The following is a 23,355-nucleotide window of genomic DNA, read 5'->3' as shown; positions in this document are numbered from 1 at the left end:
CAAGTATTGAGCAGGCGTTAAGCAAGTAGCGTTGGATTGATTGAACGCTGTAGACGTGGATCGCCATCGTTGTCGGAGACCAGTTTCGGTCTCTACAACAATGATGGAACTGCGGCGTTAGTTTTTGTTTCATAAGCGCATCCTGCCGTTGTCGGCGGTTTTGCGCGCGTGGTGGCCGGCTGTCACTTCGCTCAAGGAAGGCCCCTTCAATCTATCGCGACGCTCGCGAGGATTCTCATCGGCCAGAAGAGTGATGGCGGGAAACTTTTGGCAAAGCTCGCAGTATCAGCAGTGGCTGCTGGACCGCCAGGACTTGTTACGCGAGCGTCACAGCGACCTGCAAGTGCTGAGCGAAGAGGAGTACCACAAACTCATGATCTTCTTCGCCAACTTCATCCAGGCCCTGGGCGAGCAACTCAAGGTGAAACAGCAGGTCGTCGCCACGGCCACCGTCTACTTCAAGCGCTTTTACGTCCGCAACTCGCTGCGCTGCGTGGATCCGCTCCTAATGGCGCCCACTTGCATCTTCCTCGCATCCAAGGTGGAAGAGTTCGGCGTCATCTCCAACAGCCGCCTGGTGACCACCTGCCAGACGGTGGTGAAGAACAAGTTCTCGCACGTCTTCCCGCAGGACTTCCCGTACCGCATCAACCACGTGCTCGAGTGCGAATTCTACCTGCTCGAGATGATGGACTGCTGCCTCGTGCTGTACCACCCGTACCGGCCGCTGGTGCAGTACGTCCACGACATCGGTCCCGAAGACAGCCTGCTCTCGATGGCCTGGAAAGTCGTGAACGACTCGTTACGCACCGACGTCTGCCTTCTGCACCCGCCGCACCAGATCGCCCTGGCCTGTCTGCACGTCGCCTGCGTCATCCTGCAGCGGGACTGCAAGCACTGGTTCGCCGAGCTGAACGTCGACATGGAGAAGATCCTCGACATCACGCGGCAGGTCCTGGGACTCTACGACACCTGGAGGAACATGGACGAAAAGAAGGAGCTGCCTCCCATCCTAGCCAAGGTGCCCAAACCCAAGACGCAACCCTCGAGACCTCCGTCCCAGGGACCCAACGACCAAAACGTGACGCAACAACCCAGCTAGCCCCTGACGCCAGCGGCGCCGGACTGCTTTCAGCGCGATGCTGCCGCTAAACAATAGTGAAAAGTGCATGATTAGAAACCGCGCAACGCAAAAACGTGATGACGAAGAAGACACGAAGACAAGTGCCTAAGCTATGGCTACAGAACGTCCGGTTTGCAATCTGCGATTTACTTCGTGACACAAGGAGAATTAGTATTTTATTCATCATCAAAATTCTGTGATTCTTCTCCCTAGTTGATTGGACTTTGTATAATTGTGTTATAGCTAATGTCTATTTTATATAAACGAGTCGTTCACTTTTGCTTGAACCCTAGGCAACAGATTCATTCCTTATCCTTCTTTAAAAATTTTTACCACTATATTGTTGAGTGCTAGTTTCACTATATTGTTGAGTGAATCCCCTGTAGTGGATGTGAGCCAAGAAGTAAGGTGAAAGCAAGCAAGACGAGTGTCTTCTTTAGAGTCATGTTTTTCATAGCACCGTTTCATAATCATGAACCCGTACCAACACGCACAACTATCAGTGTGACTGATTAGCGAAATGCCCTGTGCGTAGCATCCGTGCCATCAGCTGCAGCTACGTCTCGATTACTGGGCCACCTAGCCTGCGGTAGTTCCTGCACGCCGACTTTTTCCTAGCTTCGTTCTGACGTGCGACGTTTGTGAACCTCCTTAGTGTGTAAAGACTGCATTCACTTCGCCACTGTGATGTGACTTTTATGTGGCAGTGACGTGAAATAGTGTTTCGATTCATTGTTCATCACCTTCGATCATCGTTGTGACACGATACAGTGTGTAATTTTCACTTAGAACGCACTTGTCCCGGTCCATCTCATTTTAGAAGCGCACTTTGGAGACACAAGATTGTACGGGTAATCTTGCTTCTGCTTGCAATATTGAGGTCATTCGCTTTACTGCCACGGAACATGCGTCTCACATGAAGTGCATTTTGTGGAAGTCAAGCGGTGATGCTCTGCTCAATGTAGAGGTGACTTGTGAGAACGACAGAGAATGCAAGACAGCTTGTGTGCATAGGTTCCGTAAGATATTAAAAGAACAACAAGTTTTCAAAAGCACAGTAAGGCCCCATTAGCTTAAAGCGGTGAAAATTGAAAAATATTTTAAGATAAGTGGAGTTTCCAGGTTGATAAATTCGCTAAAATATGAGCGTAATCAACACTAGATGAGGCAAACGCGGTGTTTTTCCAATACAGTGCTGGTAACCGCTGTTTTTTTCACGAAAGCTAAGTGTACCAGCTGATCAGACTGTTGACCAAACGTGAAAAGCACAAATAATAATAATATCTGGGGTTTATAGTCCCAAAACCATGATATGACTGTGAGAGGCGCCGTAGTGGAAGGCTCCAGAAATTTCGACCACCTGGGGTTTTTTAACGTGCACCTAAATCTACGCACACAGGCCTCAAAACATTTTCGCCTCCATCGAATGCAGCCACCGCAGCTGGGATTCGATCCCGTGACTTTCGGGTCAGCACTCGAGCGTCATAACCACTAGAACGCCGCGGCGGGGCCATGAAACGCACAATAAAGTATTGTTACAAAATACCAGCCCTACTTTCACTTATTGGCGATACCACAGCTGTGCAACAAGGTACAAAAAGACATTGAGGTACTGTATTTTTTTCAGATTTTTGCTGTCCAGGTTTCAAGATGTCCATAGTTCAGTGCTTTGGCATTTTAAAGTAAGGGCGAGAAACCCACGGAGTTGACACCATACCAAAATAACAGTTCTACTTATCCAAAATTTTAAGATTTAAGAATACAAGTTAACAATGGTTGACTGTATTCCGAGGCATCCCAGCATGCCATCCTGTACAACCTGTGGCCAGTGCCTTTCAGATTGCACAACTCCCCCTCCCCACATTGACATGCATCGTAGACATCCCCCTCCTTCCCTTGAACTTCACTTTCTTTCATTTTGCGATGTGGTGAATTAATTGAGTGCCTGAATGTTAGTAAATTTAATTAGCAATGGAGTTGTTTCAATGACTAATGAAAGCAGCTTTGCATTAGAAGTGCCAAGATCGATGGAAGTGCGGAGCTGTGCAGCCTTCTTTTTTTCTCATTATTTTCTCCTTCTTTCTTCCTTTGTTTGTTTGCACCTCATCTCTCTGTTTTTATACGCTTCCTTGTCACGGCCTATTTCTATTTCTTTTTTCTTGTTCCTGTTTTTTAAAGGCTAAGCCATAGACTTTCTTACACTCACCTAGAGGGAAAAGTGGCACTGCGAGCTGTTGGGCGCATGGGAATGCCGGAATATGTGAGCTTTGAACTTGACCAACTTGACTCTGATTTGTATCATTTACATAGAGCCCGGACACCTCGAAGACACGTCTGGCTTCAATGCGTTTGATTTCTTACTAAAGAAGCACATAGTAAGCTATTTATGTTTATCGTTGCATCAAAACTAGTTTTATATAACATTGGAAACTTGTGCATCGATGTACAATTTTACGAAGTGTAGAAGTAACGAACGGCCGTTAAAATTGGCAGGCAGACGACAAAGCCGGCGTTTTTCTGCCACTATATGTTGTCCACTTCTTTCTTCCGCCATTCGTTTATGCAGCCAAGGTGAGTGGATTTGTATTTGAAAATATAATACGCCTGAAAGAGATCCGAAAGTTTTGTTACAGAGGACCTTTATTTGCGCAGTCAAATACGCTTTTGAGCCGAAGCCTCACTCGGCACCAGCCAATGCAACCTTCGCAGAAACATATATTTCCATTCCCTGTGCTCCAATGGCACACCTTAAGAAATCCACATAGACGGTGACGCCCAATACCGAAGTTCTGAACACCAAACCATAAGCAAAGGGATGTGTTTGAATAAATTTTAATCAACTTTACAGCAAATAATTGCAATCACAGTATAAATGAATATCTAATTATTGTATGATCACTAAAGACTACTTTATAATTAAACCAAAATTAATGACCCACTCAAATTACATGCAATAATTATTTGCTGGTATCGAGCATTTCTAAAAAGGTAAAAAAATGTTTTAAATTCTTGCTAAAATTCCCCACATCCAACGTCTCGTTACACAGGGCACTGCCTTCACTGAAGCAACTGTGTGTAGCAATTTACTTTAGCTAGAAGTAATTTAAGAAACTTTAGGCAACAACCTTCCTTACATACATTTAAAAAAAAAAAAGAGGTTAACTTACTGTTAGCTTACTATTTGGGGTTTCTTCCTTGCCAATTTAGTTCACAGAAATGATAAAGAAAAAAAAAACAGGCCTGCGTGGAATGTGCAGCACTGTCACAGCGAAAGCTGAAAGAGCAGCCTTTCAGTGCCTTTCCTAAACACTCATTGGGTAACTGCTACAAGAACACTTACAAGGTACCCACTATGCCATTTATCACCATAATTTTCATGTAGGGAAACATTCACTATAATTCTTCACCATTCTTCGGAGAAGTGTGGTATCCGCTAAACACTTGCAAGGAATTTCATGCAAGTTTTTGGGATGCTCTGACTGACGACGATAAAGGCTTATGCATGAATCTTTTCGTAATTCGATGACCTACTCGTTATGCAATTTGCATTGTGTGATGCCTGGTTGTTCCTTTGCTGTTCTAAAACCCTTCACTACTCGTACTAATCGGATGCCTTTCTCGATATCAAACCTGCTTAAGGCCAGTTTACAATAGAGTTTCAAGCCCTGGCGTGGCTCTGTGGTAGAATGCTCGGCTGGCATGCAGGGTATCCGGGTTAAAATGCAATTTTTTTCTTGGCGTTTTTTATTTACCGTTTTCTTTTTCTTATTTTGTGCGATAGTGGCTACGAACACCGGTGGCGGCGGACAACTACAGAGCACGCGATGCGCGTGATCTCGTAACGGCTTTCGCTGCAAAATGTTAGATCTCCAAAAGAGGATACCATGCTGTTATAGAGTATGCCGGTGACACAAACAAAACTTGCAATCGGCCATGTATATGTATTTCATTTATTGCCACAACAAAACCGAATACCCGCAAAGTAAATACTTAGAAAAAACAAAAAAGACGAGCTCTTTCACAATTGTGATTGTGCCTGTAGACTATCACTAGTATGTGAGGTCATATGGTCCTCAAGCACGAATGATTAATCTCACTGTTTGCGCACACTTCCCTTTTTCACATCAGAAGCATAGCACGGAGACATGACACACAAGGAAGAAATTATTTGTATGTATGTTAACCCCTCCAAGTTTTTAGCAACGTAGTTGCCAGTCCGGAGCCGGTCCTATAGAGTTGTATCTTCATTGTGTGTCTTGTCTCCGTGCGCTACTTCGTACGTTAAGATGAACTGTCACCAACTCACCGAAAGATCAACTTTACTGCACATACATGTTATGTAACAATCTGCGAATAATGATATGGTCAGCAGACATTTATAAATATATGAACAGGTGACCCTGATGAGATAACAAGACTATGGCTATGAAATATGTCTTTGCCGCTTCACCAACACGTGACTAGCAGTTGGTTGCTGGTTAAGGGATGGCAGTTCAAACTAGTAGAGCCGCTAGGGGTCCATAAGAAATCTGAGCATTGTTTCACTGGCTCGCCATGATGCAACCAGCGGCCATAAGGGCGGGGCCGCGGAACAGAAGGGAGCCGACGACACAGGGTGTCGGCCATTGCTGCCAGGGACGATCCCAGTCCAGCACCAGGGCTACGGCCCCAATCCAGGCACCAAACAGGGCGCCGCGGCTGCCCCATCGCTGAACCCAGTCCAATGGCACCTCACAGAACCTGGAAAAATGAGGAACAGTGATACAGATCAGCCCACTACCAGAGAGAACAAGTGGGCATGTGGCTTACACCACGCACAGCGCCATGCACAGGAAGCAGTGAAAATCAAGTGCATACATAAAACAAATCAAGGGCGGCCATGGCCCACGTCATCTGTTAATGAGCCACCTTTTCACTTTGAATACTGTAGGACTGAATTGTGGGTAAAACGTGATAAAGAATGCATATCAGCGCAAACGACAAGAGGGAACACAGAGCGCTATGTGTCAGCACCCTGTGCCCTCTCTTCTGTTCCCGCTTCTTTTTTGCACTGATATGAGCTCTGGACCCTTTGCATAGCTCATATGCTGCCTCAGCCCTTCCAACCGATCACATGTCGAGGAATTTCTACTTATGAAACTCTACACCGAAGAATGAGGCCTGTGTAGCAAGTTAGCAAAGATTTAACATGCTACAAGGCCATCAGTGCGAACAATTTTGTTTATGTATCTGGTTCCTGAAAAGCCCAAATTTATAATCTAATTTCCATTTCCCATGTTGTGAGAGAAGTAGCAATGAGTATAGCATATTGCAGAGAAGTAGCAAAGAGTATAAGCGGCGCTAACACTCCCAGGTCTGCATGCACATAACTACCCAATAAAGTGGACAAGAGAAAGCCACCATAGATCAATTGGTAGAGCATTAGAAGACTTATCCAAAGTTTGCAGGTACGGTTCCCGCTAGTGGAAAGTTGTCCGTTCACTTTACTTTCCTCAAATTTATACTGTAATTAGAACAATACAGTTAAAAGTCAAGATTATGCCTTCCTTGGCATCATGATCTCCTGGTTCTCATTAAGGTTCTTCAACAAGGTGGTAGTACGGGCCAGAGGTTAATATGGGTTCATTCAGTTCTTTCGGTTGGTCTCCACATGAATGACAACACACAAAAGGCGAGGTAGTTCTTTCATCTAAATTTTTAAATTTATCTATTGTAATGTTATCTTCCAACTACATTAAGCTGTTTCGATGCAGTGCACATGTTGGCGATCTTACACTTCGTTGTTCAATGGCGAATGCAGCATTACAGCTGAACAGAGCGCTATGGTGGCTGGTCTAATCCCAGGCAGTACTTTCTGCCTCGGCTTCGCTCGACTGTAACGTGCGAGTGGAATGATAAACAAATAAGCTACTTTTTTCCACTTGGTTTCGTCTTATCATGCTCTGCTTTTTTGGCTGAATTTGCTCGTGACAACTGGATCATCCCTGTGGAGAGTCACTAAGACAGAGTGTTTACCAAGAAGTGGAATGGAGAATGAAAGCCACTATAGCTCAATTGGTAGAGCATTATAAGAGTCCTTTAAAGGTTGCAGGTATGGTTCCTGTACTTATTGAATTAGTACTGTATTGTTCATGTTTTATATTCTACTTGCATGTTATGTACTTGTCATCATTTCGCGCTACTGCCACGTGCATGTACAGGTCACCAGGGCCTTTGTCAAGCCGTTCTCACAGCTTTTAGCCTTGGCGACCTTCCAGTTTTGCCTGGTCAATGAACATTTGAATTTGAAGCCATGTGTGCTGAGGTTTTTTTTGGTTGCTATAAGCATACGTCTCCCCAACCATTGCGAGTCATGCCTTACTTTTGGTCAACAATTGTCCTCTGGAAGGCCCCCAAGCTTGTGTGGCCTCTCGATAGTATCAGTGGTAGGATAGTCATCACAGTCATGTGAACACCAAACCAGAGTGTCTGTTGGCTGTCCCTGCAGTAGAAAGGCAAATGAGAAAGAATAAAAAAAAAAATTACAAAGCATTCCCCAAAGCAAAAATGCAAGAAATAACAGAAACTTTACACCTGTAAAGATGAATGATGAAGTAATGTCAGCAATTGAGTATTTAATCTGGCACTTATTATTTAATAAAAAAGTTTTATCACAGATTGTTGTATTACCTGGTGGAAACAACATTTGACAATTTGTCATGCACTAAGCTCCACGTCAGTCATTCATATGTATCATAGTATCAAAATCTTTCAATACACTAGCCTTCTTTGCTAGTTTGAGGCATGGTGGAGACAAAAATGCTGTAGGCCCATGTGCTCAGATTTGGGTGCACGTTAAAGAACCCCAGGTGGTCGAAATTTCCGGAACCCTCCACTATGGCGTCTCTCATAATCATATAGTGGTTTTAGGACGTTAAACCCCACATATCATGTTTGAGGCATGCATAAGAGGTAAGTGCACAGTAGGTAAGTGCACGACAGCAATGGATGGGGCAAAATACGGCACTTAGCAAGTAATCTTGAATGTGTGCACATTAAAATTATAACAAATACAGGTCCTACATGCTGAAAGTGCTAATGAATACACGGCCACTATAAGACTCCAGGTAAACTTTGACTGCTTGGCGTCCTTTCTGCAACTCGCAACTAGATGTAAGTAAGTACAGGGTTGTCTACATGTAAACTGAACATTTTAATAGTATTCAAGATTTTATTGGATCTATGTCTAATGCATAATTTTAAAAAGTATTACGCTTATCAACATGATTTAACAGTATATGACGTACATTTCCCTCGTGAAGTAGAGTAAGCAATCTAGATTTAGCGGCTTGAATACTAACGAACTGTTCGCATTAGATGTGTTAGATCCTGTACATACATGCTTTCAATTTAAACGGAATCTACTGGCCTTTTTTTACGGAGAAAAGGATTTCCTCCTTTCTGGGCTGTTGCACGAGAGTTTAAAAGCCAACGTCCCAGCCACGGCAGTGCATTTTTCGACGGGTAAGGCACACTAACAACAGCCCAGAGAGGCCTATGGCGGCGCCCAGGGAGCCTTGAGTGAAAAGGTATATATGCACACATCCCATAGACGTCAAACTCTGCCCAGGCGGCGCTGTGAAAAACGCCGCCACCAGCGCCACCATCCTCACGCCGGCCATAATTGGGTAGTGCAAAGCGAGCCGTCCGCATGCGAATGTGCATAGGCCCTCCTGTTTCGTTGATCCTGAGGCGCAGTTTTCTGAAAATCGGGGACCTAGCAAGCTTCTTCCTTCAATCCAACCTCGCTCCAAAAAAGGAGGAAGCCCATGAAAATGAGCTGCGGGTACAATGCGAAAGATGTTTCAGTTATTTCAGCGTACTACAACTGGCACTTTAAGTGCAAGCGAGATTTGCATGCAATCCAGTTCAAGGCAAGCACTCAGACGTTTGTTCTTTAACGCCTAAATGCGGTGAACTTGGGCATACACATGATGCCAAATCGATGAAGTGCATACAAGAGCAATCTATCCTCTCGATAAGTGGTACGAAGCTCACTTTGTCCAGCACGAATAGCCCTGGCGATTTTCGCCTTTGCAGTTGCACTCTCTGTTGATCTCTCGCTTCCTGTGTGTTGAACTGTTTTATTATGCATGCTCTAGAATGTTCTGTTGATGGTTGTCGCCTGTTTGTATATACTGCAAATGGGGATACATGCATGTCCACTCTCTCGGTGTACAACGAAAGACAAAACCGAGGCATCTGAGATAGCTCTGGCAATCGCGGAGACCAACGGCAAGAAAGAACTGATTGTGGTCACTATCATTTTGCCATTTACCTCTATGACGTATGTGTTCCTATTTCTGAGTTAAAGCCGGAACTTAGAGCCTTGAAAACCCTCAGGCGTAACGCTGCATTGCAACTTCAGATTATCGGCAGTCGCGGCGTGTGTGATGTTTATCGCGCGCGTCCCCTGTCTACTGCTGCACGGCGCACACCACAGTCTGAGGCTCTGTTAAGCTTCATAATAAAATTTACCACAGTTCTCCCTCAAGGCTACTCAAAGCAATAACAAGAGACCTGCACTATTACACTTTCTCATGCGAATGGCTGTGGGGAAGTGATTAATTGGCTTACCCAACTAGTTAGCAACAGGCAGCATTCCGCACTCTCGCCATTTTTCTTCGCAAAGGCTGCTAAAAATGGTAAAACTGAAGTCATCTACGTTCGTAGCAATTCACAACGCAACAGTAGCGTTGACTGGGGTCTTTTTTCGTTGAGCGTGGAGCTACTGGGTCTGCTCTTGTTTTCACCATCGTTCTGGCGAGTGAACCAGCAAGCACTTTATGACGGTTTGGTGACGCGTCCGACTAGGGGAGCGAACTTCGTAGCTCTTTTTTTAAGTGTTCAATGCACAAATACGCCTAATATTGTTTCGTACGCTTTAGTTGCACCTGGTTGCGCCGCAAACTCTGCAAAGTCGGGCCTTGCACTACCCAAAACTGCGTCGACACGTGGCGCTATGTGTCTGCAAAACTCCAGAGCCCGACGTCTATACATACATGCCGGCATAGCCGCAGCTCCATGCAGTCGGATATAACTTAGGAAGTCCGCATCATTTCCTCGTCAAAAGCGGTTGAACACAACCGTGGTCCAATGAGCGCGGTCTCAGGAATGACGTCACGAGCCGGAATTCTTTGGCCGCGAAGGCGATTGGCTGCCGCACTTCGTCCGAGTGGCTGGGGCCTCTGCGGACTTCGTAAGTTGTATCCGACTGCATATATTGCTTTAAAGAGTAAGTGGTGAACTTGCTCAAACAACGGAGCGCCGAACAGTACGGCCAAGACGTGGAAGAACACGATGCTCAGGAGGACGCTGGCTACAGCCTTCAACATGGAGCGTGCGACTCTGCCCCGTTGGCCGTAGTTGTGCGAAGAGGATGAGTGGCTGCCGAAGAGTCGAATCCAGCTGCAGCCGGCGACCTCGAGCACCGCGGCGAGTGCCACAAGCATGGGCACCGATCTGTCCCCATAGTATCGCACCTGCGCCTGCAACAGTCCCAAGCCGAGCGCCGTGCCTGCGGTCACCCACACGCCGTAGCAGATGCCCTCGCGCGCCTGCTTTCGAAGTACGTCGCGGCGAACAGGCATGATCGCTAACGCTTATATGGTCGCGAACTATCGCCGAACGCGGCTTGACGGAGCTCGTCTGACGAACAGCCCGTCATGCGAAGCAGCATGCTCCGAGGTTCTCTTGGCCCGTGCTATGAACTGGTTAGGTGTTCTGTGGCTATGATCGATCCTTGCGCTGAACCGTTGCACTGGTGGATGAAAATTATGTGGGAGTTGTCAGCCGAATCGGCTTGATCTCGGAGGCACGAACGAACCCACAACCATTTTTAACACAATCACACAACTTGTTGATATCGAAACACTGCAGCACACGTGCAAATTGAAAAAACAACTGAAGCGACTGTAGCGACTGTAGCGGGTAGCGACAGACACGAATGTCGATTGCCGCGCTACCTGATTTACCATTCGTTTTGGCAAAAAAAAAAAAAAATAGTATTTTTGAAACATATACGCATACACTGCAACAGTTTTGTTTTTGAAATATACAATATATTTTTTAAAATAATAATTTATTAGTTATATGCAGTTTTTAAATCCTCAAGCGCACAAATTTAGTTTTGTGCAAATCTCAAAGGCTATGTTTTCGGGCCGTAAATAACCTCATCGCCACCATGTATTGTTATTTAGGAACTTTAACTGGTATTTTTTTATGTGGTTAATGCTCAACAAACAAAAAAATATGTGTTTTTTAAGGTTTTTTTGTTTCAATAAAGTAGGTATACTTATTTATTACACTACGTGGTACTCATACACGACACTAGAAGGTACCCTAGTTGCCCCAGTCGACAACTAGCAGACGAACTCGCCGCATACAAACATGGCCGCGCTATCAAATATCGCTCAGGTCGCAAAACAGCTGTCATTCGCGAGGAATTCGGCGCATTGCCACAATCGATCGTTCTGGCAGTGGCTGAACGGAGTATTCAACAGGTATGTAAAGTTGCCATGCTCGTCGTATTCAAGTGTGAACCCGACTAATGCAACGGCGCCACTCCCTTCGCGCAGGTACGACCCCGACCGCATCAAGGAGATCGGGCCTGACAGGGCAGCGGCCGAGTGGCTCATACGATGCGGAGCAGCCGTGAAGTGGTGCGGAGCTGTGAAGTTTCACACCGACTACAACACGCTGCCCTCGACTAGCTCGGGCGCTTACAGGATCGAAGAAATTGACGCCACCGACTCGTCCATTATGGCTGCCGGCTTTCCTTACTTGAGTGCGTACACTGTCGTCCTTTATGAAAGGGAACACGCAAACGCGTGGCCTGCGCTCTGCGGCTGCTGCCTACATCACCTTCAACCGACAAGTGAAGAAAGCACGTTCGCTTTTGGCGTCATCTATGGCCAAGCAAGATAACGAGTCATTTGCGGTAGACAAGCGCTTCTAGATTACGTTCTCTCATCGTTCGCGCGTGGTGAGCGATATCGGGCGATTACTGCAGCTTGCGCTGTGGTCGCGTACAACGTTTGATATTTGATATGTTGGCAGTGGACTACGCTAGGCGTGAGCAGAGAGGCAGTGCAATCTAGCAGCGCTTGTCTACCCGCCGTGACACGCTATTTTCTTTTTTTTTTTGGGCAACAGATGACGCTGAAAGCGAACGTGTTTTCTTTTGCTGTCGCTTGATGGTGCTGTAGGCAGCTGCCGCAGAGCGCAGGCCACGCGTTCGCGTGTTCCCTTTCATAAAGGACGACAGTGTACATTTCCCGGCCGGGTTTTGGAGCTTGTTTCGAGGAACAGCGCGAGAAAAACCACGGAACGCTCAGAAGTGTGTGTGTGTGCGTGTGCGTGAAAACAATGTACCGCTCATTCTTGTCGAGTTTACACGAGATAACCGCTAACGTAGTGCCGAGTGTCGGGACATGGCACAGATAAGCCACCATCTGCACCGCAACTATTCAGATTACGAAAACCATTTACTCAAGTAAATCGGTTGCTTGGGCGATAACGTGATCGACGGGATGCTGACGCAGTGGTTTCCTAACTGCTTTCAATCCGATGAGGTTCGACAATTTCGGGTGCTAAGCGATCATGGTGTTTAGTCTCGGCGCTTTCATGACCTACCGTGGATGGCTAACTAACCGTCGCGTGCTCGTTTTACGTTATATTCATGCTCTCTTATTGCATCATTAGCACAACGATTCGTCTGACCCTCGTAAAATTTTCAGCGTTATGTGAGAAATCTGATACACGGCAATTCCAGTCACGTCAATATTCTACGCTTTAGGCAACCTTTCTCCCGGGTAATTGAAGTTAGCGTTGTGTGCGTTCCCTTTTGTGTGTTCCGTGTTTTCTTTATTTTTTTGCGATGTTCCTTGGATCGCGTACTTACAACCAACCGAAGCAGCCTTTTACACATTCATGACTGCGTACAGTTCGTTCAGAGATGCCGCCCAATTGTCTCTTCGCAGAAGACCTGACTCAGCTGAAGTCGATCAACATGACACGCTGCAACTACCTCGGAGACAAGGCGCTGCAAATGCTGCAACTACGCAAGGATAGTCTGGAAGAAGTGCGGGTCATCAGCTGCGGAAACGTGTCAGACGCCGGAGTCAAGTCTCTGTCGGAGCTCGCGTAAGTTTTCCAAATGACAATCCTAGACACGAGTCCTTACCTCAGGGGCGTATGTGCGTGCACAAGGGTGGGGGAGGGGGGGAAAGAGTCGACCGCCCTCCTTAATTTGTCACACAAGAAAGTGGGGAGGCGCAAAATCTGCCCTGTACATTGACTTAACGGAGAGGGGGCACTGTAATGAACGCCCCTTTTCCTCCCACCCCTCCCCTGATGTGGGACCCTGCGCGCAGCTAGCTATGCTCAAAGAAGTACTGACAGCAGCCTGTGGCCAGGTGGCTGTCTTTATAGGAGGTATTTACTGAGCCAGGAATCTTTTTCGCGGGAGGGGGGGGGGGGGGGTACTTGTTTGCAGTATTAAAAAAACTCCTATTTTCATCGTGTGCCCTCGGCAGAACACCTCCTCTAATCCTAATTGCGAAAGAAGAAGCTCTAGGGCATTGTATTTGCAAGACTTGAGAGTGGTACGCACAAAAAACTGCTTCTCATTTAATCTTAGGCATCAATAGGCATGAATAGTGCGAGCGCGTGGAAGATTGGAAAGTGACGCACTTTAGGTATAAGCGCGAATCCGAAAACAAACAGTCGCGCCGAACAGCTCGTAAAAGGCACGCGGATATGTTATCAATTACAGAAAGCTTGACGAAAAAGTAGGTGTTGTTACATCTTGAGAATCTTAAGCAACAAAAAGTGCAGGAACGTTAGCGGTATAGATTTGCTTACACCAGTGAAGGTTTCGTGCAGTTCAGTGTATATATCAGCCAGCACTGGACAGCCAATGTGATCCGGGCATTTGCGTTGGAGCTATCCGTAGTGCGTACCTTGTTCGTGCAAAAACACTGATGCATGCATAGCGTTCACTGCTGTGCATTCTGCAACGTTAATTATGTAAACATCGATTGACTTGCAATAAAGCAATTTATTGCTGCAAGTTTGTGTGCTGAGCATTGTCATTTCGCGTGGCCTGTATGCGGCATCACTAACTTACTAAAGAGTAAGTGTGCGAGATACGTCTCAGGTTCTAGTAAGCAGTGCACTGCAGTGTAGTATATGGAAACGAGAGAAATCGAGAGAGGGGCTGCTACAGCGACCGAGGAACAGGCATGACACAGAAGCAGACGACGACGGTGTCGTCTGCCTCTTGTGCTTTTCAAATCTATTTCATTTTATACGCAGCTATAAACTATACAAGCAATGTTATTATTCATATTTAAAAGCTATTTCACTGTACGAGATAATAAAACCTATTTCAGCTATAAGTAAACTAATAATTTTCCATTTTTTTACAACTGCCGCCAGAATCCAGACGGCGCTATGATCGCGTCCAATTTAAGGCCCCTGTATTTTTCAAAGGTAGCGCAAACTCCCTTCCCCGCGCCGTTTCCTCCCCGCCCGCCACTCTCAGCCGCCATGAAAGAGCGACTCACGCAGAGCCACCGCCGGACGGTTTCGTTTTGTCGCGCGGCGCGTTGAAGTAAGGCCCTAGGTTGAAAAGTTAATATGAGTGCTCTTAGAGCTCGAGTTTGTACAGGAACAACAGAGCCCTACTGAAATTTGGAACATGCATGCCTGCTTCCATAATGGGACGTGTGTAAACGATTCATCCATAAAATACCACAAACGTTTAGTGGGATGAAGGTAGATTTTATTGAGTGCGCAAATAAAATGCGGGAATCATCGAATGATCACGAACGCTGCAAAACATTCCAACAGAGCGACGACAGGGCGAAACAATTTCGCTATCAAATCAGATAGCCTCTACAGCATGCGAAGGAAAGAGAAAAAAAACTTAATCCGGAGCCCTCCACTACGGCGAGAAATAAAGCATACCTTTAAAGCAAATGCCGGCATCAAGTCATGAAGCAAACCAGGCTTGAACTTGTAACTTTGGAGATGGTGCTGCAACGTGCGGTCTGCTGGAAGAGGCTGTCCTGTTTTCCTCACAAGTTTATAGCCCCGTTTTCCACAGGCTAATCTAAGTTGTAGTCCTTTTCTTAGAGTTTTTTCTGTTCATGGTGTGCCTCTCGGTGTCTTTATTTTAAGCCTCCGCATCTGATCTGTGTTCAAAAACTCCTTCAGTCCAGACTCTAGATTCTTCATTTCAAGAGCTGCCTGTTTTTTTTACGGTTAGCAAGTAACCGCTGCTGCTCCTTAGCTTGTAGCTGCAGCTCCAGTTCTTTTATTCGCATCCTTAGTGCTTCTTCCACTGAAGGCTCAAGTGGTGCTTCTAAATGTTGGCTTGCCTCCATTCTGTTTGTGTCATCCGATGCGGCAGCTGTAAACATGGTTTGTGTAAGTACAGAGTGTAAGTAGAGACTCTAGAGGTGACAACAGTTGTCGTCGTAGTGGTATCAACTTACAAAATGAGCCGCCCATTGGTTGAGGGGTCATCCTTGTGGACGTTCCTGGCTGGTCCCAGGACGCAGCTGTAAGCATGAATTGTGTAAATACAAAGTGTAAGTAGAGACTCTAGAGGTGACAACAGTTTTCATCGTAGTGGTATCAACTCACAAAATGAGCCGCCCACTGGTTGAGGGGTCATCCTTGTGGACGTTCCTGGCTGGTCCCAGGAGGCAGCTGTAAGCATGAATTGTAAATACAGAGGCTAGAGGCGTGAACATTTGCCATCACAGTGCAGTTAACTCACAAAATGGGCTGCCCACTGGTTCAGGGTCGCGGTCTATTGACGTTGCTGTGTTGTCCGAGGAGGCAGCTGTAAGCATGAATTGCGTAAGTACACAGTCTAAAGGCGCGAACATTTGTCATCACAGCGCAGTCAACTCACAAAATAAACTGCCCACTGGTTCAGCGTCCAGGGCCCTCCCCACTGACGTTTCTGGCTCATCCAAGGATACAGCTGTAAGCAAGAGTTGAGCAAGTACAGTGTAGGGGTGGGGATGTTTGCTGCCACAGTAAGACAGAATTGGATGCCGAATTAATCAGGTTCGCAGGTCATAAAGATGAATGCAGCAACTATGCTATCTGCCAGCGATCCAAACACACTGTATTGTCATATAAATGCCAAAACATAACCGCATTCACAACACAAGAGAGGAATAGAAACTACAAAGGGGCCTCACCACGAACCGTTTCATTCCCCCTTTTGCGGGATGGCTTGCGCTCTTTCGGAAGAGGCCGATGCGCAAATATAGAAGGAACCGCATTCGGCTTGAGTTTCTTGATCCCAGTTTGTGCCAGAATTGTTGGCTCATACTGATCCATCGTGAAGTGTTTCTGAAAAATACCGACATCCTCTATCGCATTTTTGCAGTTTGGCTGATGTGATATTGCCGAAGCAAAATATTTTGCTTCTTACGTTAAAAATGCAAACAGCCACAAAAGCCAGATGATTTTCTTGCATTTAGTAGGTGCCTTTCTCTTTGTTAATCGAAAGTGTACAACTTCGCAAGTATGTTCGAAATTTGAACGAAAGTATCTATGCATTTCACAAATAAACAACTATACAACATTATATTTACCATACACTCTCTTATATTAGCTGTACACGCATGCACAAAATTTGGTCATGGAAGTGCGCAAAAGTGAGATAAATATGAAAGAATACAAACTGAGAACACAATAAACCACAATAAAACAATAAACGCCGAAATTTTGCCTACAGGTAATCAAAGTTCGAGCGAAAAAAAAAAAAGGAAAAACGATCAAGGACGTAGTTGATCTCTGGAGAAGCATAATTGCTTCCGCTGCAAATGGTTTCATTTAGAAAGCAAATCGCGAACGCCAAACATTCAACAGTAATTATGTTGCAGCCGTATTCGAATATTCGAGCAAGCTAAAAACGATCGAGCTGTCATCGTGGCTGAAATCGTGCGAGAAAGCGTCGACGGAAACTTCAAGCTGCTTTTGTTTAACATGAACCTGAACCAAGGATGAGCTTTATCTGAAAGCCTTCCGGAGGCATGTCTACGCGAAGAAGTTCTGTAGTGAGTGCTTACCTCGCAAAAGCCTCCCTCGGTGACAATCGAAATTTTCCCTGCTGATGCGATGCAGCCATACCGCTCTCCGCTCCTGATTATTTTTCCCTCGTGGAACCACAAAAAGCTTGTCGCCTTTTGCAATGCTGCCGGAGCAGCCAATGGCACAGCAGGTCGGCATTGCGCTGCATCCGAGGCCGCCTTGCTAAAGGCAACACATGTGGGAGCGAGATGCAGTGCGCTCACTCATGGCGTCGCTGCCCGGCGGAGCCGAGGGGTCAACAAGGTTCATTGGTCAAGTGTCGCGCCTGGTCCAATAGGGTAGCAGAAACGCGCGCTGGAGTGAGGAAAGACGTACAGGGCGGGGAGGAAATTCTCCTCCGCTTTTTGTACAACGGTTTGCGCTACCTTTGAAAAATACAGGGGCCTTAGTCCAATTTCGTTTCTATCGGCTCTGGGGGCACGTCACTCCCTTGGCTGGAGTCCCTCAGCGATCCTACATATGACAGCGTGTTGTTTGGCGGCGCTGCACCTCACTGACCCGTTTTCTTAGAGAAATATCAACATAGCACGTGCTGCCGAGCTTGACTGCTTGGTCGCGGGACCAAGTCTCGGCTGTGGCGGCCGCACTTTCGATGGAGGCGATTGTTTGAGGCTCGTGTACTTATATTCAGGTGCACGTTAAAGAACCCCGGTTGGTCGAAAATTTTCGGACCCGGCATCTCTCACAATCACATCGTGTTTCCGAAGCGTAAATCCCCAGATATTATTAAATTATATTACGTGCTTATCAGTTGCAATTCGTCCCCTGAGTAACTCATGGGACGAATTGCAACTCATGATTACGGAGTTAGACAAGGAGAGCAGAAAGATGGGTCTTAAAATTAATCTGCAGAAAACGAATGTAATGTACAACAACCTCGGAAGAGAGCAGCGCTTCGAGATAGGTAATAGTGTACTTCAAGTTGTAAAAGACTATGTCTGCTTAGGGCAGGTAATAACCGCGCAGCCGAACCACGAGATTGAAGAACTAGAAGAATAAGAATGGGGTGGAGCAGGTTTGGCAAGCACTCTCAAATTATGACAGGTATATTGCCACTATCCCTCAAGAGGAAGGTATATAACAGCTGTATCTTGCCGGCACTTAGCTACGGTGCAAAAACCTGGAAACTTACAAGGAGGGTTCAGCTTAAATTGAGGACGACGCAGCGAGCAATGGAAAGAAAAATGGTAGGTGTAACCCTAGGAGACAAGAAGAGAGCAGAGTGGATTAGGGAACAAACGGGGGTTAAGGATATCATAGTTGAAATAAAGAAGAGGAAATGGACATGGGCCAGGCATGTAGCGCGTAGACAGGATAACCGCTGGTCATTAAGGGTAACTAACTGGATTCCCAGAGAAGGCAAACGGGTTGGGGGAGACAGAAGGTTAGGTGGGCAGATGAGATTAAGAAGTTTGCGGGTATAAATTGGCAGCAGCAAGCACAGGACCGGGTTAACTGGCGGAACATGGGAGAGGCCTTTGTCCTGCAGTGATGATGATGATGACCTGCTGCCAAGAACTTCGTTCGTGGTACGATGATCATGTTCTCAGTGAGACCACAAGTATGGCGACTGTTGTGCTGGCGCCCTTTGCGGATGACGTTACGGTAATACACTGCGGACATAGGTTCCGAGATCTCGGAAGCCATGCCGTGGAGTTCGAAATTTCTGGAGAGCTCATCATGTCATTAACCAAATGCGACCACTTCAAAGCAAGTGGAAGGTGCAGCTGCGGACATGGAACGCTGCAAAGCCATGACGTGGTGGTTTTTATTGAACCAATGATGCTGAAAGCAAAGACAATTCGCCTCCCCCACCTCCCCACCCAAAAATTAAAAGAAGAACACTGACCATTGAGACCGGGGTGTTTTTTTTTTCCTTAATCCTAGAGAGTCAGCAAAACATATTGAAAGGGGGTTGAGGAGTGGTTAGTGTGCAGTGTAAAAAATCCGTATGAATGGATGCGATGAGCGTACCCTTTAAAACGGGGTGGTGACAAGAGTACCACTGGCTTGACAAATAAGAAAAATTGTCCTTTTATTTTTAAACTTGACCTAGTGTCTTAATTCTCTGTTTTGATTAAAGGGAACATATTATAGAAGGAAATGGCCGCGTATCTGCGCGTTTCGCTGCAAATGTCGTGAAAAGACTAGTCTTCTGACGACCATACTAATATGTTCTGCCTTGCCTCGGGCAACGCATCCTCTATGTCGAATCAGCCGCATCTGGCTGCAGGCATTGATAACATAGAAATATTGATAAATAGTACCGTCTGGGAACATTAGCATGTGCAGAATCCAGGCTACTGTCAGGTGGCAGCACTGTCACTGGTAGCATCTTCGTGCAAAGCGTCGCACTTTCAACGCAGCCTTTGTAAAGAAACACACCACCTTATACTTACGTATTGATGTCGTGCCTCCGATATGCGTAATATTTGCTTTTTGATCGACACGTTCACAAGTATGAACGCAGATCAAGATGGCTAGGGGTTCGTACTGACCAAAAGTTTTGCCTTTATGCAGGCTTGCAGCCAGGACATTTTTTTTTTCGGGGGATGGGGCACTTGTTGAATGCCTTGAGAAACGCTTATTTTTGTTATTAAAGGCTATCTATCACCTGTAAAAATACAAATGATCTTAGGACGGTAAAAGATACACCAACATCTTTATCTTGCCAATTCATTTGACCAGCTTAACAGAACCCAGGAGTCGACACTTTGAATTACGTTGCTGCCGGCAACATCACATAGGCGCAAGAAGCTGAAAAGAACAAAAGAAAAGAGAAAGCATGAACATATGCAATGGTAAACAGAGATGAACCTGAATAAACCATCAAGATACTTGATTTTGGAGTCGCCCCGCCGCGGTGGTGTAATGGCTAAGGTACTCGGCTGCTGACCCGCAGGTCGCGGGTTCGAATCCCGGCTGCGGCGGCTGCATTTCCGATGGAGGCGGAAATGTTGTAGGCCCGTGTGATCAGATTTGGGTGCACGTTAAAGAACCCCAGGTGGTCGAAATTTCCGGAGCCCTCCACTACGGCGTCTCTCATAATCATATAGTGGTTTTGGGACGTTAAACCCCACATATCAATCAATTGATTTTGGAGTCACTCAATGAAACGCAGTTGACGGACGACTGGTTGATAAAGCTTTGATAATTTGGCGCTCCGTCCTGTCGCTTGATTTTTTTGAAAATTTCGCGAACAGGTGAGCAGACGCACATCTTCCAATGCTCCTCTATTATTCAAACATTAAGGCTATGCCCTTGGAAGACAGGAAGGTGCTTCAATGTGGGCGCCAAGGGTTCCTATTGCTATGAACCAAGTCGCCTAGAACAGCCTCTCACCCCCAGAGAAATTTACTTTTGGTAAAACATTCCTCTCCTCGGAAATGAAGCCCCCCGGCCTCCTTGGCTACGGGCCTGAAGTGGACTGTACTCTTTCTTTTCCATTTTAGGAAGTTGCGCTACCTGGAGCTTTTCGACTTGCCCGGAGTTCGAGACCGTGTAGAGATTTTGAAACATTTCAACGAGTTCCTGCCGACCTGCAAAGTTGACTATCGTGACGTGAACGAAGCCGCTGAGCCAAAGAAGTGACTCAGCAATATGGATCCACCTCCCAAGCAACTGTAGATAAACTCAAATTTGTTTTATTTACATATGTACATTGGAAAATAAATAACACTGCACATGCCTTCTAAAGACCATTCTGTGCCTACGCGAATTTACTGCTCCTTATACTTTTTCATCAGAAGGTAGTAATAGCGAGAGGAGGTGACTGGCGGCGGGTGCTCCGTGGTGGTCGGGCTCTGCGCTGGGACGATATCGGCCATGCGGTCCACTGTCGAAGCTTCTTTCAACTTCCCGAACATGCTATTCTTCAGGAGGTAGTTGAAGTGAGAAGAGGTGACTGGCGGTGGCTGCTCCGTGGTCGTCGGGATGTCTGTCTGTGCTGGGATCGTGTTGGCCTTGCGCTCAATGGTGGGTTCCACTGTCGAACCTTCCTCCGTGGTGGCGCCAGTGGTGGTGCTTTCCTTAACAGTAGTGACGTCATCGGCACGTGTGACGAGGCCGGCCGTCGCCGTGAAGTCAGTCGCGGGTGTCGTCGTCGCCTCTGTGGTGACGGAGGTCGTTGGGGCAGTGACGGTATCTGCAGCCCGCTGAACCACAACCGTGACCTGCTGTTCTCCGGTCGAGTCCGTTTCGTAGGTCGGCGTGATTGTCAGGAGTCCGTTGGTGGTGGTGACTGCGCCGGCCTGCGAAGATCCGAATACTGCGTGCGGCACCCCGTTCCCGCGGATGACCTTGATGCAGGGAAAGGCGACGTCGCGGCACGGTACCAGTATGATGGAGGGACGGGGCTTCGGGAAGAAAGGCAACGGCAGCGTCGGGAGACCGCCGTTAGCGCTCGCCTGGTAACTGAAGGAGCCGTGAAAAGAAGGCTTCGCCCACGGACGCTGCTGGGGCGCGTGGAAGTTCCAGTTGGGCACGTGGTGTTCGATGTGGCGCAGCTGGTCTACGTGCCGGAGCAGACCTGCCTTGACGGCCGGCAGCAGCTTCAGTATGGTGCCGCTGGTCCCGGTGATGACCAAGGCGGCGGCGACGAGCGCCAACAGAACGAACTTCATGGTGGATTCGAGGAACTGCAAGAACAAAGAGTTGCACGAGAGTTAGGACTAACGTCGCTCGGAAAAAAAAAGTTCGGAACACAGCAAGCTCGTGCATGCCTGCTTCATTGAAAGGGCCGAATACCTCGAAATACAGCTCCCCCTCAGCGAAAGCTTCTCGCAACGGTGGTAGACGTGGCGAGAAGGGGAAGCATTGTGTGGAAATTAGGGTAAGCATTGTGCCGAGTCAATTCCTGCAGAAGGGATGCCATTCATGGCCATGCTTACTCCGTGGTCAATGCTAACGACCTTTGATGTCAAGCACGAAAAGCGCTTTGGGACAACTAGTAAAGACGCTAACATTGGAACGCGGGCCCGTGATTAACTAACGAAGGAGAATATCGCGTCCATTCATATGCGGATCGGGCGTTGATGTGTCAATTAGACGTCTCTGAAAACACGTGGCACATTTGAATGCCTCTCACAAAACAACCGTACAACGCGAGAACACGCGGTTGGTCCAAACGCACCAATTATGGCAGCAAAACAGCTGATGTATAGACTAAGCGATGCAAGAGAGGTCGCTTCCACAACATATTCCCCAACGTCGCTATAAATGGACGGCAAGGTTGCCAAAAATAGGCTTAGTAGTTAGGCTAAACGCACACAATTGTTCTTCCCAAGCGCCAACGCGACGGCACGATGCACGTCTCACAGACAGACACCCGACAAAGAAACGGCCCGAACACGTTCAAACAAGTCGGACATACACATAGCCAATGCTTAAGAAAAACCGTTCTGCGACACTTCGAGAAAAAAAAAAAAGAGGTAGGAGATCTTCAAACTTACCTGCTGCTTGTGGAAAGAACTTTTGGTCACTACGATGGTTGCGATTCAAATGTTCCCCTGCTTTGCCTGTCGCTGGCAATATACCCCTGTTCCGCTGGGCATGCTGGGAAGCGGAAAGAGTGAAATGCTGTCCGTGAGAAGTAGGCAATGAGGTTTTACAGAGATTCTCTTGCAGCTGAGAGAGGGCAAACGGGGAACAAATGGGGAAGATGGGACCCAAAGAGGTGCCTCCTTTTCTCTCATTCTCGAGGGGGTGACGAAGGAGAGAACCTGTTCTGCAGTCACGTGATGAACTGAAAGCGTGGCGAGGGTATATGGAGAGGGGATAACTGCATTGGGATTACTGGTCATAAACATCCGTGTCATTATCATCCGCGTCATTAACATCCGTGTCCTTATCATGTCATCCGTTTATGACAAGATAATAATAAATTGATTGATTGGTTACAGTGATGTGAGTTCGTCACCACCCTTGAGTTGAACTTGCCTGAAGATGTATCCCCCTTCCCACAATTAAAAAAAAAATCATTTGCTGGCTTTCTTGCTGCGCGTTCGATTTTTCTGTTTGTGCGGGAAGTTGCCGCTCGTCAGTAAAATGAGTCATGACGGACGGTGCCGACACGG

The 23,355-nt window shown here is 46.8% G+C and overlaps 4 protein-coding genes across 4 annotated transcripts; 2 read left to right on the top strand and 2 right to left on the bottom strand.

The window, feature by feature from the left end:
* The first annotated feature begins 132 nt into the window (after positions 1-132).
* Positions 133-1,395, top strand: CycC (cyclin C). The gene has a single exon (XM_037418528.2). The coding sequence runs from the start codon at positions 254-256 to the stop codon at positions 1,100-1,102; it is 849 nt and encodes a 282-aa protein (XP_037274425.2). The 5' UTR covers positions 133-253; the 3' UTR covers positions 1,103-1,395.
* A 4,030-nt stretch (positions 1,396-5,425) lies between these two features.
* Positions 5,426-11,078, bottom strand: PIG-F (phosphatidylinositol glycan anchor biosynthesis class F). Its single transcript, XM_037418529.2, has 3 exons — positions 10,415-11,078; positions 7,485-7,604; positions 5,426-5,863 (listed from the first exon to the last, which is right to left on the bottom strand). The coding sequence occupies exons 1-3, from the start codon at positions 10,750-10,752 to the stop codon at positions 5,665-5,667; spliced, it is 657 nt and encodes a 218-aa protein (XP_037274426.2). The 5' UTR covers positions 10,753-11,078; the 3' UTR covers positions 5,426-5,664.
* Positions 11,079-11,506: 428 nt separating this feature from the next.
* LOC119167108 (ATP synthase subunit s, mitochondrial) lies at positions 11,507-20,982 on the top strand. The gene is made up of 4 exons (XM_037418530.2): positions 11,507-11,664; positions 11,740-11,948; positions 13,144-13,306; positions 20,734-20,982. The coding sequence occupies exons 1-4, from the start codon at positions 11,552-11,554 to the stop codon at positions 20,870-20,872; spliced, it is 624 nt and encodes a 207-aa protein (XP_037274427.2). The 5' UTR covers positions 11,507-11,551; the 3' UTR covers positions 20,873-20,982.
* Positions 15,400-16,402, bottom strand: LOC119177082 (uncharacterized). Its single transcript, XM_075865718.1, has 3 exons — positions 15,951-16,402; positions 15,815-15,880; positions 15,400-15,578 (listed from the first exon to the last, which is right to left on the bottom strand). The coding sequence occupies exons 1-3, from the start codon at positions 16,060-16,062 to the stop codon at positions 15,400-15,402; spliced, it is 357 nt and encodes a 118-aa protein (XP_075721833.1). The 5' UTR covers positions 16,063-16,402.
* Positions 20,983-23,355: the final 2,373 nt, after the last annotated feature.

The sequence above is a fragment of the Rhipicephalus microplus genome, chromosome 6, assembly GCF_043290135.1.
Source record: "Rhipicephalus microplus isolate Deutch F79 chromosome 6, USDA_Rmic, whole genome shotgun sequence".
Lineage (NCBI taxonomy): Eukaryota > Metazoa > Arthropoda > Arachnida > Ixodida > Ixodidae > Rhipicephalus > Rhipicephalus microplus.
Note: the sequence above shows the minus strand (reverse complement) of the source record. Positions and strands in the feature narration are given on the sequence as shown.

Bases quoted from the DNA above. Each gene is read 5' to 3' on its own strand.
- LOC119177082 (XM_075865718.1), bottom strand. From the start codon at position 16,062: ATGTTCGCGCCTTTAGACTGTGTACTTACGCAATTCATGCTTACAGCT. The intron at 15,881-15,950 runs GTGAGTTAACTG...TCATGCTTACAG, and splicing joins ACCAGTGGGCAGCCCATTTT to CTGCCTCCTGGGACCAGCCA. The intron at 15,579-15,814 runs GTGAGTTGATAC...CCATGTTTACAG, and splicing joins ACCAGTGGGCGGCTCATTTT to CTGCCGCATCGGATGACACA.
- PIG-F (XM_037418529.2), bottom strand. From the start codon at position 10,752: ATGCCTGTTCGCCGCGACGTACTTCGAAAGCAGGCGCGCGAGGGCATC. The intron at 7,605-10,414 runs GCAAGTTCACCA...TTTCTACTGCAG, and splicing joins TTCGGCGCTCCGTTGTTTGA to GGACAGCCAACAGACACTCT. The intron at 5,864-7,484 runs GTAAGGCATGAC...TCATTTTTCCAG, and splicing joins AGGACAATTGTTGACCAAAA to GTTCTGTGAGGTGCCATTGG.
- CycC (XM_037418528.2), top strand. From the start codon at position 254: ATGGCGGGAAACTTTTGGCAAAGCTCGCAGTATCAGCAGTGGCTGCTG.
- LOC119167108 (XM_037418530.2), top strand. From the start codon at position 11,552: ATGGCCGCGCTATCAAATATCGCTCAGGTCGCAAAACAGCTGTCATTC. The intron at 11,665-11,739 runs GTATGTAAAGTT...CCCTTCGCGCAG, and splicing joins CTGAACGGAGTATTCAACAG to GTACGACCCCGACCGCATCA. The intron at 13,307-20,733 runs GTAAGTTTTCCA...TTTCCATTTTAG, and splicing joins AAGTCTCTGTCGGAGCTCGC to GAAGTTGCGCTACCTGGAGC.